At 38.9% G+C, this 19,906-nt stretch overlaps 1 protein-coding gene across 2 annotated transcripts in view; it reads right to left on the minus strand.

The window, feature by feature from the left end:
• ZDHHC2 (zinc finger DHHC-type palmitoyltransferase 2) overlaps positions 1-19,906 on the minus strand; it is a 69,179-nt gene that overhangs the window by 17,603 nt on the left and 31,670 nt on the right. For both annotated transcript variants that reach the window (XM_060086029.1, XM_060086028.1), the window contains exons 4-6: positions 10,219-10,339; positions 6,290-6,359; positions 5,516-5,548 (exon numbers count right to left, since the gene is read on the minus strand). In XM_060086029.1, the coding sequence (XP_059942012.1) occupies positions 5,516-5,548; positions 6,290-6,359; positions 10,219-10,339 (224 nt within the window). The remainder of the gene's footprint in view (positions 1-5,515; positions 5,549-6,289; positions 6,360-10,218; positions 10,340-19,906) is intronic.

Below are 19,906 nucleotides of genomic sequence, written 5' to 3' on the forward strand. Positions count from 1 at the left end.
GATACGGGTTCGTGCCCCGGTCTGGGAGGATCCCATATGCCGCGGAGCGGCTGGGCCCGTGAGCCATGGCCGCTGAGCCTGCGCGTCCGGAGCCTGCGCGTCCGGAGCCTGTGCTCCGCAACGGGGGAGGCCACAACAGTGAGAGGCCCGCATACCGCAAAAAAAAAAAAAACTTCAAGTTTTCCCAAATCAGATGAAGTTTCTTCAGAGACTACTCGCATGCCGTCAGTATAGCACTGAAGCAACCAGATTATCAAAGCATATTAAGTGGTAGGTTTAAGAAAAGAAACAGGACTGGGAACCAGAGAGCCAGGTCGTCGTGCACATTTGATGCTAAATAACTATGTGGCCCTGATAAAGTGCCATCGTCTCTAAGAATTTCATTTTCCTTATCTGTCAAACAAGCACTCTGAGATCCTTTCTGAGAGCCAGCTTTATATGTTATGATTCCAAAAATGGAGATATATAATTCTCAGTCCTTATTCTGAAATCACTCTGTTTGGTAAGAGGGGTGGTAAGAATTCAAACTACTGTACCAATAAACATAAATACAAATACAGCTCATACTTTAAAGTCACACTTTTTCTATCAAAGCTTTCCCCCCCCCCTTTTCATAAAGACAAGAGAATTCCTAGATAATGTATAAATGTGACACAACACCTAAGTGGAACTGGCTGCTATCTTCACGGGTTCACTTTGTTAATTGGTATAATAAACTCATTGCATAGAACACATAGGTGTTTCCTCCCCTCAAACACCTTTGTTCCTACTCTAATGTTAGTATAAGGTAATCTTGCTCTCTACTGACTTTGCCAATAAACTGCAACATTTTTCTTTCTCTCTTAAGGTGAAACTATGTTCACATGAAAAATGTTTACTCAGTTACACAAGATGAACAAGTTCTAGATCTGCTGTACAACACTGTGCAAACTGTACTGTGGAGTTAAACGTTTGCTAAGAGGATAGAGCTCGTGGTAAGTGTTCGTACAATTAAAAAAATGTTTGTAATTAAAAAAATTCAAAAGTCAAACACTGGGCTTATGAATAAACAGAAATTTGGAACAAAAATGGAAAATGTGTACATCTTCTACCTTAAAAAATATAAGGCGAAGGGAACAGCATTAGATTTAGTAATTTTGGAACTTAAGGGTATTGTGTACGACAAATGCATAAAGAAGGCAAAACTGTGGGTGCACGCTGTAGGGAAACAGTAACGTGCAGTTCTACAGATTCCAGTGTGAGTGCAAACCAGTTACTGAGATTGCCTCTTACGACATCTGAACGAAATAATGGCAAGAAATAATACTGCAAACAGTTCCATACTAGCCTAGCCTAAATGTATTCTGTCACAAAAGGATATAGGATATTCCCTGTGCTTCCGTGCGTTGGTTTCAAGAGGAGAGAACGGGCAAAGGCTGGGTGCATTGAGACGGGACATGTGGATGGAGACAAGGACTCTTTTGTGGACGAGGGGAAAGTGAGAAGGGATAGGAAAGACTGTTCCTCTTCCTGCAGGAATGTAAGAAGCAGCTTTTGTATTAGATGACAAATAGCGTTTTTATAGAAAGGAAAATGATTTTGAACGTAGATTTTACAACATGTAATTTAGCTTACTTTAACTTCTACTTAGGGTCACGGTGTAATTTGCCATGTCAGAGCCAGGAAACAGGAGAAAGTCAGTAAATAAAGACCGGGTATTTTAGAGTTTGATAGGTACTTTGAACTTGAGGAAATAGAGTAATAATATTTATTTTTAAAAACATCTTAGTCTCATTGTGACAGACAGCTTTTGGTTAGACATTTTAACTGCCTACTACTCTGTAGACTCAATTTGAAAAGGAAGTGCATGTTTCTGAGTCTGAATGACTTTACATGGAGAAATAAAACACATTCTAGGTAAATATACCTTAAATGTTGTTTAAATTCAGGGTAAACAGCTCTTGGCCCTGTTTTAGGGAAATTGCTTTCTGAGTCTAAATTGGAAAAAGAACATAATACAAAAAAAAAAAAAAAGATGGAAAGAAAGTAGCCTCTGAAGTCCAAAAAACTTGCTATATGACTTTAAGCCCACTCTTTATCTGAGGCTCACTTTCCTCTTCTTTAAAATGAAACAAGTAATTTCTAATAATATCTGTCACTGTTATAAGGATTACAGATTTTTACAGATATATGGATATATCATCTTTAGACATTACAGGCACTCAATAAACTGAGGCTAAAATTATTTAATTTAATTAGTGCTACCTAACCACTAGCAAGCATGTCAAGGTATATTGTGAATATAATTAATTGATAAATGAAAAATTTATATTAAAAGAAAAAGTACTTCTCTGATAGGAAACCCAATAAGGCAAATACTACAGGATCTCTACTTTAGTTAAAAAAGAAGTGTGAGGTTGACCCCCTGCACCCTGATGGGTACTCTTAACTGGCCACAGCAGATATGCTGAAGTCACTGAGAACAGAAGAGGTATGGCTCTATGATTTTTCCAACACTAAAAGTTGACAGATACTGAACTTCAAAATCATACACAAGACCTGGATAAAAAGGTTCCCCACAGTTTGGGAACATACTAAAGGTCTTAGTAAGTGACTGTTACACATTCACATAATGGCTGTAAAAAAGATCTTTTATATACTGATATGAAACAATTTCCAGGATATATTAAGTGAAGGGAAAAAAAGGCAGAGACCCAGTCCATAAGGCAAACACTTGTGTTAAAAAAGTGTGTAAAAATTTTCGTGTGTATAAATATTAAACACACACACACATACAGATTTATATCTGAAAAGCACACGTGACATTTAGCAACCAACACTGGTTCCCCGTGAGGAGTGGAAGAAGGTGGGGAGGAGGGGCTAAGAAGAACACCTGCACCTTTTCTTTTTGAATTTAGAACTGCGAGTGTGTATCATCTGTACATTTTTTCATTTAAAAATTTAATTTGAAATTTAAAATAAATAACACGGCTGCTCCACTCCGCTGGCACCAGGGGAATATTAGGTCCTCGGCACCAAACCCTTCACAAGTCGACCTGGCTACTGCTTTCTGCAAGGGAGTGCCCGGATCTGGATGGTGGCTGGGGCAGTGGCTGCAGCACAGGAGGTGACAGTGCAGAGAAGCAGCAACGCAGAAGCTGAAAGGCACTGCAGTCAGTCCATTCAACTTCTTCCACGTTGCCACGCAGCGTGAAGGTAACAACAGGTAGTGTATAGACATCTAATCTGAACCCATTTTTAAAAAACTCTAGGGTCACATCTGTTCCCCTTATTTAATAGGGTCTGTCAAAATTTTAAAGATTATCCAATTATGCTATGTTTCTTTTAAAGCTAAATTAATTTCAGGTTTAGGAAGACTGCTATCAGGACTTCCCTGGTGGCGCAGTGGTTAAGAATCTGCCTGCCAATGCAGGGGACACGGGTTCGAGCCCTGGTCCGGGAAGATCCCACATGCCGCAGAGCAACTAAGCCCGTGCGCCACAACTACTGAGCCTGTGCTCTAGAGCCCGTAAGCCACAACTACTGAGCCCACGAGTCACAACTACTGAAGCCCGCGTGCCTAGAGCCCACGCTCCGCAACAAGAGAAGCCACCGCAATGAGAAGCCCGTGCTCAGCAATGAAGACCCAATGCAGCCAAAAATAAATTAATTAATTAAAAAAAAACCCAGAAAGACTGCTATTATAGTAAATCATCCTTTCTATTTGTGTAATTTTCTGAGGATAGCAAGGGCATGGCAAGCTTTATAGGTGTGCACTAGCTTGGGATTAATCCTGTTTCCAGCTCTCCATTGCTTATCATCACTATCCATTCTTACTTTAAGATAGGAAAACGGGGGATTCCCTGGTGGTGCAGTGGTTGAGAGTCCGCCTGCCGATGCAGGGGACGCGGGTTCGTGCCCCGGTCCAGGAAGATCCCATATGCCGCGGAGCAGCTGGGCCCATGAGCCATGGCTGCTGAGCCTGCGGTCTGGAGCCTGTGCTCCGCAATGGGAGAGGCCACAACAGTGAGAGGCCCGCGTACCGCAAAAAAAAAAAAAAAAAAAGATGGAAAATGGGAGTGAACTCTATGCCCCTGATTTCTTTACCACTCTGCTCAATCACAGCTAGACCACCCAGCTATCCAGAAAGGAGGAGAAAAGCCAAGAAAGCATGTGTTCCTGGCCAGTCCCTCACTGGGTGAGAGTGGCCTCTGGAAGCATTAATGCCCTGGCACTTCTGAATTGCCTGGATTATGAGCTGAACAGACCCCCCAGACATAAGAGAGCCCTCAGGCAGAGAAGCAAAGAAAAGGCAGTGCCCAAAGTGGGAGCAGTGGGTGGGCTTGGGAACTGTCCACTGCAGGTGCAGAGAATGCAGATGTGGATGGTGGGGATATGGTGGCGGCGGGGAGGGACTGACAGCAGGTGTTACTAGAAGGATCAACAGAGGAGTATAATGAGGACTAAGAAAACGTATAATTGGAGATATCAGGGGGAAAGGACTCACTGAGAAAGAGAAGAGAGTGAATGGAATGAAGGAAAGAATGAGGAAAGCCAAAGAATGACCTCAAATGGAAACTAATGCTCCAAAGACAGGGGATTTACCGACAACTTCCTCTGAGAGGAGCATTATTCTCACAGGCATTAACTAGCCTTGACATGTTAAAGCAGAAAGTCTAGGTGAAGAAAAGTATGGGCTACCCTGGAGAGAGAGAAATAAACATTGCAAACCCGACATTCCTCTGTTGTTTCCGGCAGCTAAGATAACCCTTTACTATGTATGTTTCCACCTACCCCTGGTGTAGATTTGTGGGCACGTCTACCTTTCCCTAGTGCCATCCCTGAAAGAAGATAAGGCTTTTAGAATGATCATGCTTGATGTCTAAATCCGACCTGGCTGGCAACTTTAGCGTGGTTGTCACAGGGATGTGCACATTGAGATGAAGAATTATAAGGTAGAAAAATCAACCTTCATTAGTTAAATAGATCTTTCAAATAATCCTCTATTAAGTTATCTAATTTCATGATTTAGACTTTAAAAAAAATATTAATGAATTCTAAGGGGAAACCCTTGTTTAAACATATGTGTGTATTTGTGTATTTCCTATTCTACTCTTAAATGTTAAGTTTTATTTAAAATAGATTGTGAAAGCTCTAGATGAATTCATTCTTTATTAGAAACTTTGAGTGCAGTATCGTGTATAACTTATGTGTACGTTTTGGTGTCATTTCTGAGAAGTATTTTAGAATCTCTGTGTTGATGCATGTGCATACAAAGAAAACCAGTTGCTCTGAGCAAATATGAGAAAATAACTTTTACATTGTTAACCTACTGGTGTTAAAATTATTTCACGGAAACTCTCCTGAATAAAGGCTCTTTTGAGCTAACTAAACAAATACTAGAAACTTAATCTGAAAGGTCCTACTAGGTCAGCTAAGGCAAAATTTCATTTATAAAAAGATTTAAATAGATCTATGATTCAACTTGTTATGTTATAAAGGACAGAAACTTCTTTAAGTATAGAGCCATACTCACCATGGGCAATGATGATCCATCTTCAAAATACATCTAAAAAAAATCACACATACAAAACTCAACATCCCATCAAATTTTTATCCCAATACATTATAAAGAGGAAATACTATTTCAAAAGAGTCGTGGTGAGTAAAACATTGCAAAGTTATTTACTTATCTAAAAACTGAACAGTAGCCAAAGGCTTCATCTAAAATAAACACACTATGGCCAATTCTAGACGATCCAACAGTAGAACTTTAAATTCAAAATCTACATACTTTAAGATGCAAATAAAATAATTTTCTAAAAACAAGCAGTATGGTAATAATATACAACTCTTATGCTAAAGATAAAGTGCAAAATGTCAACAGATTTATAGAAAGTCTGGGTAAAGCTTTTCCGTTAATATCCAACCTTAAGCCAAGTAGTACTATCCTTGTAGTATAAGCATATAATAACATGTGACTGTCATGAAGCCAATTGAGTTATCTTTATAAAGAGGGAAATGAATCACAGAAGTACTTGTCAACTAGAACCAGCCAAGTATGAGCTGCGAAAAATCATGCACTTCATTCATACCAGCGAAAATCTGGGGGGAGGGGGGCAACCAATCTTGGCCCTCAGCCACACTCATATTAATGCAAGGGACTATGCTGGTTATACTTCCTAAAGAAAGGTCTGAGAAGCATGAATAAGGAGAAAAGGAAATAATGTGGAAAGCGGTGAGAAAAGAAACATATTAAATAAAAAGACCACCAGCATGTAGACATTTTAGAAGTAAAAGGTTTTCTTACTTATCACAGACGGAACAGTGATGGCAGCGATCTGGTTTTATAAGTTGGCATCTGTCACAGTAGCGGATTGCTATGAACAAAGAGTTCCACTTAGCCTTAGATTTAACAGTGAATTGAATACACACTTAAATAGCTTTTAATCATCTATCCAAATTTAAATTCTAAAAAGCATAATGAATTTAAATTCGGTAAATATGACATACCCGACTGCGTAAATACAAAAATGGAATGATTTGCCTATAGCCTCAGTTCTCTGGAGAGGTTTCCCAAAAATAGAAAATCTTTGGGGGAAATGTTTCTAAGGCACGCTCAACTATAAGTATACTACAGAATTATAAAGCAGTCACAGTAAGATTCACAAAGGGTGCAACCATGTCCATTTCTATCAAAGTAAACAGAATGTCTCCCTCGACTAAATCAATTCATTTCCAGTACCCTGCCAGGATAACTAGGGGAGGATACAACCACATTCTAGAAGTTTTTTGAGAAAACACATTTCAGAAATTTGTGAATAAACTCAATTGGTTGCTTGAATTGGGAAAGCACTCACATCTTTTCTGCTGGGTGAGATACAAGACTAGAAGTGAGTATTGCAAGAAGTATTTCCAATAGAGAATTTTAATTCTTGTGACTGAAGTCCTGACCCTTTCTCCTCTAATACAGATATCAGAGACAATTATGGAGGACTGATCTGGAGAGGCTCCTCCAGGACACAGGCATCTGACAGGATGCACTCAGTCTGCCAAAATTACAGGAGATCAGTTAAGTGGGCAGTCCAGTAGGACCAGCAACACCAATACTAATGAACTTAAAATTTGGAAAAAATACTTGCAACAAGCAGTTACCAAGATTATATTAGCTAATACTATAATCTCTAAAAAACAGAAATGGTTGTTATAAACTAACAATAAAATGAGGTTTATTTTGAAGACAACGAGGCCTAGATGGAGTTGTTTTCAATATTGAAATAATTCCTTAATCATCCCCTTATAACTTTCTTTTTCAGAAATTCCAGAGATGGATGGCATGGCCTGCTCATCTCCTGAATGAAGGAGCCTCACAGGTACATCCCAAGTGAAGCTCTAAGGTATCACTGGCTCATGCGAAGTATCAAAGTGTGAGGCGGTGTTGTCCAGAAGGAATATAATGTGAGCCACATGAGTACTTTTAAATTCTCTAGGAGCTACGTTAAAAGAAGTAAAAAGAAACAGGGGAAATTAATTTTAATGATATATTTTATTTCACCTAATATATCCAAAATATTATTTCAACATATAATTAATATAAAATATTACTGACATACTTTACTTGTTTTTATACCAAGCCTTTGAAACCTGTTATGTGTTTTACACTTAAGGTCACATTTTAAGTTGTCAGTAATCACAACATAAAGACTAGTGGTTACCATACTGGGCAGCATGGGTCTAAAGTCACAGAATTTCCAGGTGAGTTTTGGTGGGCAATGCTAGATTCTCTCCAAGTGGTGATTATCTCTAAAGTACACCGGGGTAAAAAAACCTTTCAAATTAAAGTGGGCAATAACTCACAAGAAATCAAAACAATGTAGAAAAAGGTTTTGTTTACTGTCTTTTAGAAACAGAAATTTAGTCTTATAATAAAAAAACACTCCACATGTGCCATATTATATTCAACTAAAATCATCCCACTGGAATTTTAAATGAGCCATCTAGTTATCACTTAAAAAGTCTTAACAGGGGAGGGGGCATTTTATTTTAACTGTCTTGCTTGAATTTTTTGAGAATTTATTCATGTATTGTGTGATTTAAAACTTTTTTGCTACATGTTGAAAAGGAAACATTACCAACATCTGTGTGCAAAATGATAAATTACCTCACTTCTAATGGTTACCTTCCTTCTCAAAAAATCTACAAATAGTTTTTTGTAGGAAAGGATCGATAGCAAGGGAGAGCTAAAAAAGCAAATAGTCCTCATTAATAAAAATAAAAATAAATAATAATATAATAGAGTCTGGAGAACCCGGTAAGAAAGCAGGAGATGGCTGGATCAGAAGAAAGCACAGGACAAACAGAAGTGAGATGAGGAGACTTAATACCTGCCTCACTACACCCTACACCCAAGTCCGTATATGGTTGAATTTGTTCTCTGTGTACAGCAGTCAGTGTATAGGCAGCTGGTATTTTTCTCTTTTAGGTTTGGAGGAAGGACTGTGGATTTAGAATGAATAGGAAAACCCCAAATTATATTGCCATCTACTTTCTTCAGTTCTCTTAAGACGTATAAAGTGTGTGAACATCAATGGAGCCTTTCAGCTGCTTTAGTCCATGGCTTTTCGCAGGGTGAAGAAGGAAGTTATCCGAACAACCCAAGGGTCTTGGCTGGGGATGGGGTGAGAAGGACCCTGCTCACATTCCTGCCTTGGGGGTACTGTGGCTGCTCCACTGGACGTCCTTTCTGCATCATGATTACCTTTACGTTCCACATGCTCCAGAAGGAGACCAATCACACCAGCATTATTATCTATTATACTTTCTGTAACGTGAGTCAGTGACTCTAGTCTGTTAATATTGATTTTAGCATGCATCCAGAATTTTTGCACTAAAAATAGAAAGACTGTATCAGGAAGTTCAGGTTCTGTTCCAGACTGTCACAAATATTGAGAAACATAAGTTCATCCCAGGAGATAGGCATACAAGAGATGACAGCCTCACCAGTACATAACCCACACAAGGAGATAACTTATAAATCCAAAGGATAGTTGTTATTAATGAATAGTAATACTTTATCCTGGTATGACTTATACTTCCCTCCTTGGTCTTAATGTGGTGTAGCAAGGGGTCTAGTAGAAAAAGCACTTCACTAGGAATGAGGAGATGAGAGTTTTGCACCTGATACTGTCACCGCCATTAACTAGTTTTGGCAACTTGTGTAGTAACTTATTTTTAGGGGGCTTAAATTTCCTCAATACTAGTTTAGGCTTATACAGGGTAAACATATGTAAACATACATAAGCACATTGCTCTCTTTATGGGATAGAACCAGTGGCATAATATTAAATCAGGGGATGACCACTTGCTCATTGAGAAACAGTAAAAACAACAGGAAAAAATCAAGTGTGAAGCTTAGCGTTATATTCAATTATGACTCTAAAGTGAGTTAGAAACAAATATAAATAATATAAAAATATTAACGAGGTATTTTACAGTCCTTTTTTCATATCAAGTCTTGGAAACTAGTTGTGTGTTCTACACTTAAAGCACATCTCAATTTGGACTAGCCACGTTTTAAGTGCTCAACAACCACATGGGGCTAGTGGCCACTGAAAGGGACAGGATACATCTAAAGTCAGAGAGTTTCTTTCTGGGTGAGCCTCTGTGGGCAAGTACCAGTAGTCCATGTGTGTCAGCTTTTAAGACAATTCTTTAATTAGATAGCTGTTAAATTACCTTAAAAATCTTAGTCCAAGTAAATGAGATTTATTGAGTTGCTTTTGTAAAAAAAAAAAAAAAACATAAATTTTAAAGATAAAGAAATTTTATCAATATCCGAATTAAGTTTTGTATAATTTACATACTAAGTTTTAAATGTATGTAAGATTATCAATGTTATGTTCATAACAGATACTGCTCTTTTGAATTAAATAAGAATAGGAATTAAAACTTTAAAAATGAACGCAACTACAAATCAAGTTTCAGCAGTTATAACATCTTCACTGAGTCACAGCTAGGAAGGCAGAATAGAAGTAAAGTCAGTTCTGACTTGGTTGAGATCTCTGTGCCATAGCATTACTCATGTTTCCATTCTGTTTTATGGGACTGAACAGGAGAGATTTAATAATAATCCAAGCTGAAGCACAATGTGTTTCAATGAGTGCTTGACAGTTTCAAGTATAGATATGCTTTCTAACCATCACCACAACCCATCCTGACAAAGCACTCGTTATCCTCTACCTCCAGACATGGTCCTGGTGTAGATGGGAAGGTCTCTGGCTGCTCGCCTAAGAACTTCCTGATGGGCTTCTCCTCTTGGCTCTCTCTCTAGCAATTCTTTTTCTGCATAAGAGAGATGGAACTGTGGAAGAAATTTAAATCTTAATCAGTGTTCTCAAAGAAATGATAACATATTTATCTACTATACCCACAAAGAGGCATTTATAAAATATTAACAGTATATAGCATATAAATTCAGAGGTAATAGATTTAAAATCTGGGCAAGTCTGTTAATCTCATGGATCATTAGTTTATAAATCTAAAAAAAGGGAAGAATAATAATACCTACTTCCTCAGATGTTTGTGAAACTCAAGAGAAATAAGGTATGTAAAAGTGCTTTATAAACTGTAGAGTTCTATCCAAATATTAGTTACATTAATAGATGAAATGGCAAAATAAACAAGTTTGGTTCAATGGATGCATTTTTCAATTGGTTATAATTAAAAACAAAAATAGAAACAAATACATCAAGCATGTATTCTCATCTAAGTGAGTTTTAACTTAGGGATAATCATTACATGAATTCTCTAGCACTCAGAAGAACTAGTCATTGATTTTACTTCTTATACTGCCAATTGGGCCCAACCAATTTACAAAAATACTTATTTGAGAAAAATGAAAATTTGTTTGGGCTCCAACTTGATAATCACAAAAAAATGGTTTTAAAAGTCTATTTGAACTCCTATAAATGTACTCCAGGAGACATGCACAAGGGTATTCACAGCACCATTGTTTAAAATGTAAAAAACTAAACACAACCCAAATGTCCATCAAAAGGGGAATAGATAAATAAATTGGAGTATGATCTATCCAAATAATTGAATCCTATATGGCACTTAACATTTAATGAACTACAGCTGTGTACAACCAAGACTCTCAACCTACTGATGAACAGATATATAAAATAAACTACTATATATTATTATGGTTAGGGATATGTATATATGACAAGATTATTTTAAAAACAAGGAAATGATTAACACAAAACTCAGGATAGCTGTTACTTCTTGAGAAATGCAGGGAAATACAACATAGAAGTACACAGAAGATACTTCAAATATAAATAATGCTTCTATTTGGTTGGGTGATTGTTTAGGTGTTTTCATTTTTTTTTTGTTTTCATTTTATTATTCTTTAAACTGTGCCTTATATACGGTTTTTGAATGTAAAGACATATTTTACAATTTTTTAAAAGTTTTTAAAAAGTGATTTAAGTATGTCAATGAAGGAGAGAAAAACAATTTGATGAAAATGAGGTCATGATATTTGAACCTAAGTCATTACCTTCAGAGAAATAAAAATTAAAAATCTTTGTTTAGAGGTTGATAATTCTACTGAGGTTATTTTAAAATTAGAAACAAATCTTCAGGGCTTCCCTGATGGCGCAGTGGTTAAGAATCCACCTGCCAATGCAGGGGACACGGGTTTGAGCCCTGGTCCGGGAAGATCCCACATGCCGCAGAGCAACTAAGCCCGTGAGCCACAACTACTGAGCCTGCACTCTAGAGCCCGCGAGCCACAACTACTGAGCCCATGTGCCACAACTACTGAAGCCCGTGTGCCTAGAGCCCGTGCTCCACAACAGAGAAGCCACCACAATGAGAAGCCCACGCATGGCAATGAAGAGTAGCCCCCGCTCACCACAACTAGAGAAAGCCCGCACGCAGCAACGAAGACCCAACACAGCCAAAAATAAAAACAAATAAATAAATTAAAAGAAACAAATCTTCAGCTTCTAAATGTAAATAATTTTAAGGTACCATAATATTCACAAATGAATGATTTTTAATATAGTTGTAAAATTTCAGACTCATTAAGGTAAAGAAAATAAAAATAAGTTTTCTCTAAGTAGAAATTGACATAATATGAATTATTCTAAATTAGTATATCAAATTTACTTACATTAAATTAGTAGGTATGTTACAGTTAGGCCCCTTAAGAGTTTGTGAAAGCTATTTGAAAAAAAGTATTCTCCACATTAAATATTCCTCCTGCAAGATGCTCACAGCATTTGCTTACTATTAATTTCATAGTGTTTCAAATTACACTTTAACCAGTCCTTTTTCAAATGAATACGAATAACAAATAAATGAAGGCCACATTTATAAAGCCTTGGTGTATTCGTTCTATCAGATGCTCTTCACTCGCTTGCTACCTTAAATCTCAGTTTATAAAACGAAATATATTTACACAATTTTCTGGATTGCATGACTATATACATGAGGGCAGTGAGTGGCAGTGAGCAGTGTTGAGTCTCAAACCCAGAAAAAAAGGACCTTGCAGCCTGATCCTAGAGTCTGGGGCAGGAGTAGCAGCCGATTAAATACCTAAGAGTCAAAGAAAAGTTTGGGAACCACATTTCCAACAGGTGGAAAACTATCTCCCAATTGGATTGTGGATTCCTAGAATCTATTCCATTGTTTTCAGAGTTACTCTGAAAAAGCAGTTCACTGGGAAGCAGAGGCAATGAGAAAGCTGTCACCATTCAGGTCTCACTAACAGAATTAAAGACCTAACAAAGAAAAATTCAAATTGTTTATTGACGCATCATATGCAATCATATTGGTTTATCAGAGGATTTGCCAGATTTTCTTTCTTCCTTAAAAATTCAAGGTTGGGCACCATGCACCTGTTGATGACACTACTTTAAAATTTGAAACATGCTATTATTCATTGTTTTTAAAAAAAGAAAACACTGACAAACAGGTAAGTGTACTGATGGTCTTTATAGAACTGTTTATCTTGTTTGGAAATATTTGAGTGGTAGAAAATGTATAACATCAAATGATGCTGTAATTCTGTAGTAGTCAAGAAAAGGTAGGGTCGATCGAGAGAAAGTATCTATGAACTTTGTACATGTTGATTCCTCTGCCTAGAACATTATTCCTTACACTTTCTGGATGGCTCCTTCTCATTTTGCAGGTTTCAGCTTAAATGTCATCTTCTCAAAGAACTTCCACGACTGCCTTACTAGGGTAGGGACCCTGATCATTCTGCTCCTTCCCCTTGCCATACTCTCCATCAGGTCCATGTGTGATTTCTTTGTGCTACACACCATAATTCAAAATTATTTTGTTGGTTCATTTGTCCTTTGTCTATCTCTTCCACAAGCATGTAACCCCACAAGGGGATCAAGCTTAGCACAGAGTAAAGCCCTCTGCTAGAACTGTGGAATGGACAAAGGAACAAGTACCAGGAAGCCTAAGTCAGAGCCCTGAATATCAAAGCAAAAGTGATTTTGTATCCAAATCTCTAACTTTCCATTGTCAGAACCATCAGTCCCATAATTCAGGCAGATATATCTCCCTTGCCCATTTCTAAAAGTAATTTAAAACCTAGCATTGAAAATCAGTTTCGTAAAAGACTTTATACTCAAAAGGAATAAAGCCATCGACATTTTATGACATTTTCTACAGAGTTCTGGATGGATCCTTTTAACTTTAGAGGTAAGTTCTAGTGAGTGATAACGGAAGAGTCCTTAGTATGTTTAATACTTTTATAAATAAATAAACATAACACACTGCAACCATCAGGTCCTAAAAACCAAATAAATGTTGGTGGAATTGTTATTTATGTAAGATGGATGTCGAAAGTATCTAGTTCTATCTTGGAATGCACCAAATATGCAGTCCTCTCCCCCTCAGAACACTTTTATGTACAAACGCACATCACAGATCTGAGGAAAGATGACATTTGTAGAGATCTGAAGGAATGAGAGATCTCCTGGGGTGAAAAAGATAATATACCTGACCTCCAATCTTCCAGATTGCAGCAGTCCTTTGGTCAGTAATGCAAGCTGCTTTGTTTTTGTTTAAGTAGTTTTATCAATTTTGATTTATAGAAAAATTGAGAAAATGGTACAAGGTTCCCATCTATCCTCTCATCGACTTACTGATATTCCTAACATCATATATTAGCATGGTACATTTAGGACAATTAATATATCAATATGGATACACTGTTATTAACCAAAGTCCACAGTTTATTCAGATTTCCTTAGTTTTCACTGAGTATCTTTTTTTTCTGTTCCAGGGCCCCATCTAGGAGACCACAGTACATTTATTTTTCACGTTTCCTTAAGTTACTCTTGGCGGAGACAATTTTTCAGATTTTCCTTGTTTTTGTTGAGTTTGACAATTCTGAGTAGTACTGATCAGGTATTTTGTAAGATGCTGCTCTATCGGAACTTTTCTGATGTTTATCTCATGATTAGACTGGGGTTACGGGTTTTGGGGAGGAAGACCACAAAGGCAAAGTGCCATTCTCACCACGTCACATCAAGGGAACATACTATCAATGTGACTTAGCACTGTTGATGCTGACTTTAATCACCTGGCTGAGGGAGTGTTTTTCAGGTTTCTCCACTGTAAGGTGACTCATTACTTCCCTGTCTTCACCCTGTACTCTTTGGAAGGAACTCACCACATGCAGCCCACATTTAAGGAGTGGAGATTTATTCTTCCCCTTCTTGAGGGCAGAGTATGTACATAAATGATTCGGAATTCTTCTGTAAAAGAGATTTCTCTTTTCTCCCCATTTATGTATTCATTCAATCATTTCTTTGTATCAGTAGACTCAAAGATATTTATTTTATTTATTTACTTATTTATTTTATTATTATTATTTTTTTCGGTACGCGGGCCTCTCACTTTTGTGGCCTCTCCCGTTGTGGAGCACAGGCTCCGGACGCGCAGGCTCAGCGGCCATGGCTCACGGGCCTAGCCGCTCCGCGGCATGTGGGATCTTCCCGGACTGGGGCACGAATCCGTGTCCCCTGCATCGGCAGGTGGACTCTCAACCACTGCGCCACCAGGGAAGCCCAAAGATATTTATTTTATACTCTGAGTTATAAATGAACACTATTTTATTTATTTTCCTGCTGAAATTGTTCTGGCTTTGGTCACTGGGACATTTTCAACTGGATCCTATGTCCCTTTGATATACCACCCTCAATATACTTTATTTTAGTTTGTGGAGTACCTTTTACTTTTTGGCATAAGACACTCCAGGCTCATTTTCAAAATATCCTACCCTAGTTCTAGAATCAGCCATTTCTCCAAGGAGCCCTTTGTCCTTTCCTTAGAGAATGATATTAGAAACCAACAGCTGGGATCAAACACAGTTTTCAGATTAAAGGAGAGTATAATTTTAAAAGGGTGCACAAATTAAGAAAAAAGCCAGAATCCAATAATAAACAGAAAACTCAAAGAACTGTATTTCCCTTTTTGCTAGTTGTTTTTGACTTAGGACAAAAATTGAAATATAACCTCACTAGTATCTAAAATGTCCAAATTAAAACGTAGAAATTTTTTTCCCTATTAAATTCACAATAGTTTTCTTAAGAGCAGCAATGCAGTGCCAAGGTTCTGATAAGAACTGGTGGCTTTAGAAATTGCTTTAATTATTCTGGGAAACAATTTGGCAAGTGACTTAAGTTTCCTTCGTCTAGTAATTCTACTTTTGAGAATTTATATTAAGAAAAATAACCCAAAATATGGGTAAAGCTCTATGAACAAACACTTTAACAACGCTGTTTATAACATGAAAAGTTGGGATCGGACTAAAAATCCAGTGTTTCAGTGAGAATACCATGTTGTTATTAAAAATGATAATAAAACAAGGAAGAACTATTACATGAAAAAAATTGGAATATGTGTGCTCTGAATACCACTAGGAAAAATAACCAGAAAGAAATTCAGAATGTAAACTGGCTGAATTAGTGTGGTGGGATTTTTTTTTTCTTTTTCTTTCTGCCTACTCTTCATTTTCAAAATATAATTTCATATGGTTATATTACTTTAATATCGGGAGAAAATGTTATGAATTGAAAAATTATATTCTCTGAACAGTGACAAAAAATATTTACATTATTTTCTTACATTATCTCTTCTCCTACTTTTTTAGTCCCATTTTCCAAAGATTTTTAGCATTTAAGAGCACCTTATTGTCAGTTGAAGTCCAAGACCCTCATTTTACAAGTGAGGGGGTCTCTGGCTGCAAATCAGTTAGAAGATTAAGCCCAAGATCTTGCGTTTTATTAATGGAATAATCCAAGATTCTTAACCAGCAAGCAAGGGCTCTTGCTTTCATGACAATGGTCTCCAAACTCTTTTTTTTTTTTTTTTTTTCTTTTTTTGCGGTACGTGGGCCTCTCACTGTTGCGGCCCCTCCCGTTGCGGAGCACAGGCTCCGGATGCGTAGGCTCAGCGGCCATGGCTCACGGGCCCATCCGCTCCGCGGCATGTGGGATCCTCCCGGACCGGGGCACGAACCCATGTCCCCTGCATCATCGGCAGGCAGACCCCCAACCACTGCGCCACCAGGGAAGCCCTCTCCAAACTCTTTGATAATGTACCCCTACCAGTAAAAAATAATTTGAGATTGCACTGCCAATACATGCATATTTACTTATTTATAGATGTGCTATTAGCTAATATAGTATGTATCTTATATAAGACACTTTAAAAAAGGAGAAACATAAAAGAACAGCATATAAATACAAGTTTGGCTATTTTTTTCCTCCATGCGCCAACTGATGTCCTGGCACACGTCCCCTCCACAGCCCCCCACATGGGGTCCACTCTTCATGCTAGAGCGTGGTGTAGTGACAAGAGTGCAGCCTCCATGGTCAAAAGGACCTTGCTTTGAATGTTATTAGCTCTGCCACATACTAGCGCTTCATGCCTTAGGATAATTAGTTCATGTTCAAGCCTGCTGCTCCATCTGTAAAATGGTAATATATAATATCCATCTCCTACAGTAATATGAATCAAATAAGGTATATGTCTTCTGTACAAAAGTCATCCAACAAGGCCTGGTACAAAACTGTAAATTCACTGTCATCAGCCTCCACTACTCCCTCAATTCCACGTTTTTTATCATTTCATTTTTCCTCTCTAACTGCTATTTCAAACCTTCTCTGCTCTTCGAAACCTCAGTCAACGTACTTCCCCCATTATTCTTAGTTGTTGATCTCACATATAATTTTACGGAGAAATCAGAAGTCACTTCAGGGCTTCCCTGGTGGTGCAGTGGTTGAGAGTCCGCCTGCCAATGCAGGGGACACAGGTTCGTGCCCCGGTCCGGAAGGATCCCACATGCCGCGGAGCGGATGGGCCTGTGAGCCATGGCCACTGAGTCTGCGCGTCTGGAGCCTGTGCTCCGCAACGGGAGAGGCCACAGCAGTGAGAGGCCCGCGTGCCGCAAAAAAAAAAAAAAAAAAAAAAAAAAAGTCACTTCAACTTTCTGCCAAAGCTATAAACACAAACCTGCCTCTACACACATAACTTCTCAACTTCCAGTCATTTAACAAATATTTATTGAGTACCTTTGAAGGGTCAGACACTGCTCAGACACCAGGTACTGGTGATGGATTAGTGAATAAAACAGATACAGTGCATGCTGTTGTACAGCTTATATTCTAGGGATGGTATAAAAAATGATGATGGCATGAATTACAGAATGATATGCCATGGAGAAAAATACTGCAAGGTAAGCTTTAGAAGGAATGCAGGGATAGGGTTTTGCTATTTTGGAGGAAGTGGTCATGGAATGCCTGAAAGGTACTCTTGAGCAGAGACACAGAGATAGCAAGAAAATGAAGGACCTGGCCATGCAGTTATCTGTGAGAAGAGTGTTCCAGATCAAGGGGTAAGAGCAGCTCTCAAGGCCCCTGAAGGAGACACGTGCTTAGCGTGTTGACAGAACAGCCAGGAAACCAATGTGACTAAAACAGCATTACAGAGGGTCAGAGAAGTGGTGCGAGGCCAGGCCATGTGCAGCCTGGTAGGTTACAGTAGAGAATTAGGTTTTTACTCTGAGTGAGCTCAGATATGACAGCAAAGTTCTGAGCAGAGGAATAATATGAACTGCCTTCCGTTTCATTTTTATTTATTTATTTATTTATTTATTTATTTATTTTGCAATACGCGGGCCTCTCACTGTTGTGGCCTCTCCCGTTGTGGAGCACAGGCTCCGGATGCGCAGGCTCAGCGGCCATGGCTCACGGGCCCAGCCGCTCCGCGGCACGTGGGATCTTCCCGGACCGGGGCACGAACCCGTGTTCCCTGCATCGGCAGGTGGACTCTCAACCACTGCGCCACCAGGGAAGCCCTGTCTTGTGTTTTGAAAGGATCACTCTGGTACCGTGCTGAAAATATACAGAAGAGGGCAAACACAAAAGCGGGGAAACGTGCTGAGAGGGTCCTGGACGTATACCAGCAGGGATGCTGGTGGCTTGGACCACGGTAGGAGCATGGAGGGGCACGAGCTAACACTTGGGTGCTCTGAGGGTATGGCCTACAGAATTGGCAGATTGATTGGAGGTGGCGTCTGAGAGAAAAAGAGTAGCCAAGGGTGACTCCAGGATTTTGACCTGAACAACTAGAAGGATGGAATTGCCATTACTGAGATGGGAAAAATGTAGGAACAGAAGGATTTGGGGAGCAAGTAGAAAATCAGAAGTTTCTTTTCAGGTACTTGGAATTTGAATTTGAAATTCCTATTAGATGCCAAATAGGAAGCTGGAAAGGAGTCTGGAGTTTAGGAGAGAGGATCAGGCTCATGAGTAATTTGAAAGCGATGAGATGGTATATAAAGTCATAATGCAGACAACTAAGAGAAGAGGTCCAGAGATTGAACTCTGGGATAATCCAATGCTTTAGAAGTTCAGGAGAGAATGAGGAACCAGCCGAGGAGCCCAAGAAGGAGCTGCCACTATAAATAAAAATAAAATTATTTTGATGAGAAAGGAGGGAAGAATATTCTAGAAAGAAAACTATGGCATGGTGTACACAGGAAACCATGTACATAAGAACTACTAGAGTACAAAGTGAGGAGTCAGAAATCTGGACAAGAGTCATTGTTGCCAAACTAGGGAGACTAGCTTTCACCCTGTGGGATGGGCAGAGTCACTGAATAGACACAAGCAGCAGAGTGAAGAATGGATTTTTGCAGAATTCTCCGAAGGGAAATGCAGGCAAGATTGTCAAGGATGACACCACAGAGAAGACTGCAATGTCTCAGACGACAGAGGTGACCAAGACTCTGAATTAGGGCAGTGATGGAAAATAAAGAGAAAGGGGCTTGAGGTGAAAAAGAACAATTAGGAAGTGCAAACACTTCCAGGATTTGGATGCTGGGGGAGGCGCAAGGATGCCAAGCTTCTGGCTCGAATGACGACGTGGTTGGCAGTGGCATTAACCCGTAGAAGAAACAGATGAGTCACGGTTTGGGGAAGGAGAGGGTGGTGGCCTCAGTCTCAGATGTGCTGTGTTTGCAGTGTCAGTGCAGTGATCAAGGAGCTATGTTTGGCAGGGAGATATATACATTTGAAACTCGTGGGAGAGGTCAGGCTAGAAACAGATCTGGGACATGTCAACACAGAGGTCCCAGGCAAACCACCAGAGTGGGTGAGATGACCTATGATAAAAGTCAGCATTTTCCTTCAAACCTACAACTAAGGCCAGGATGAGGGTAAGAAAGATGACGGGAAAGAAGAGAACATGGTAGGAGGGAGGAAAAAGAGGTAGGAAAAAACGTAAGTAGAGAGAAGAAGAAAAAAAGGCTATACCTAATGCATTCTAGGCCAAGCATGCCATTAATACTGTGCAAATATCTGTGGTTTTGTTTTTAATATCCTTTCCCAGT

This window comes from Mesoplodon densirostris, chromosome 20, assembly GCF_025265405.1.
Source record: "Mesoplodon densirostris isolate mMesDen1 chromosome 20, mMesDen1 primary haplotype, whole genome shotgun sequence".
NCBI lineage: Eukaryota > Metazoa > Chordata > Mammalia > Artiodactyla > Ziphiidae > Mesoplodon > Mesoplodon densirostris.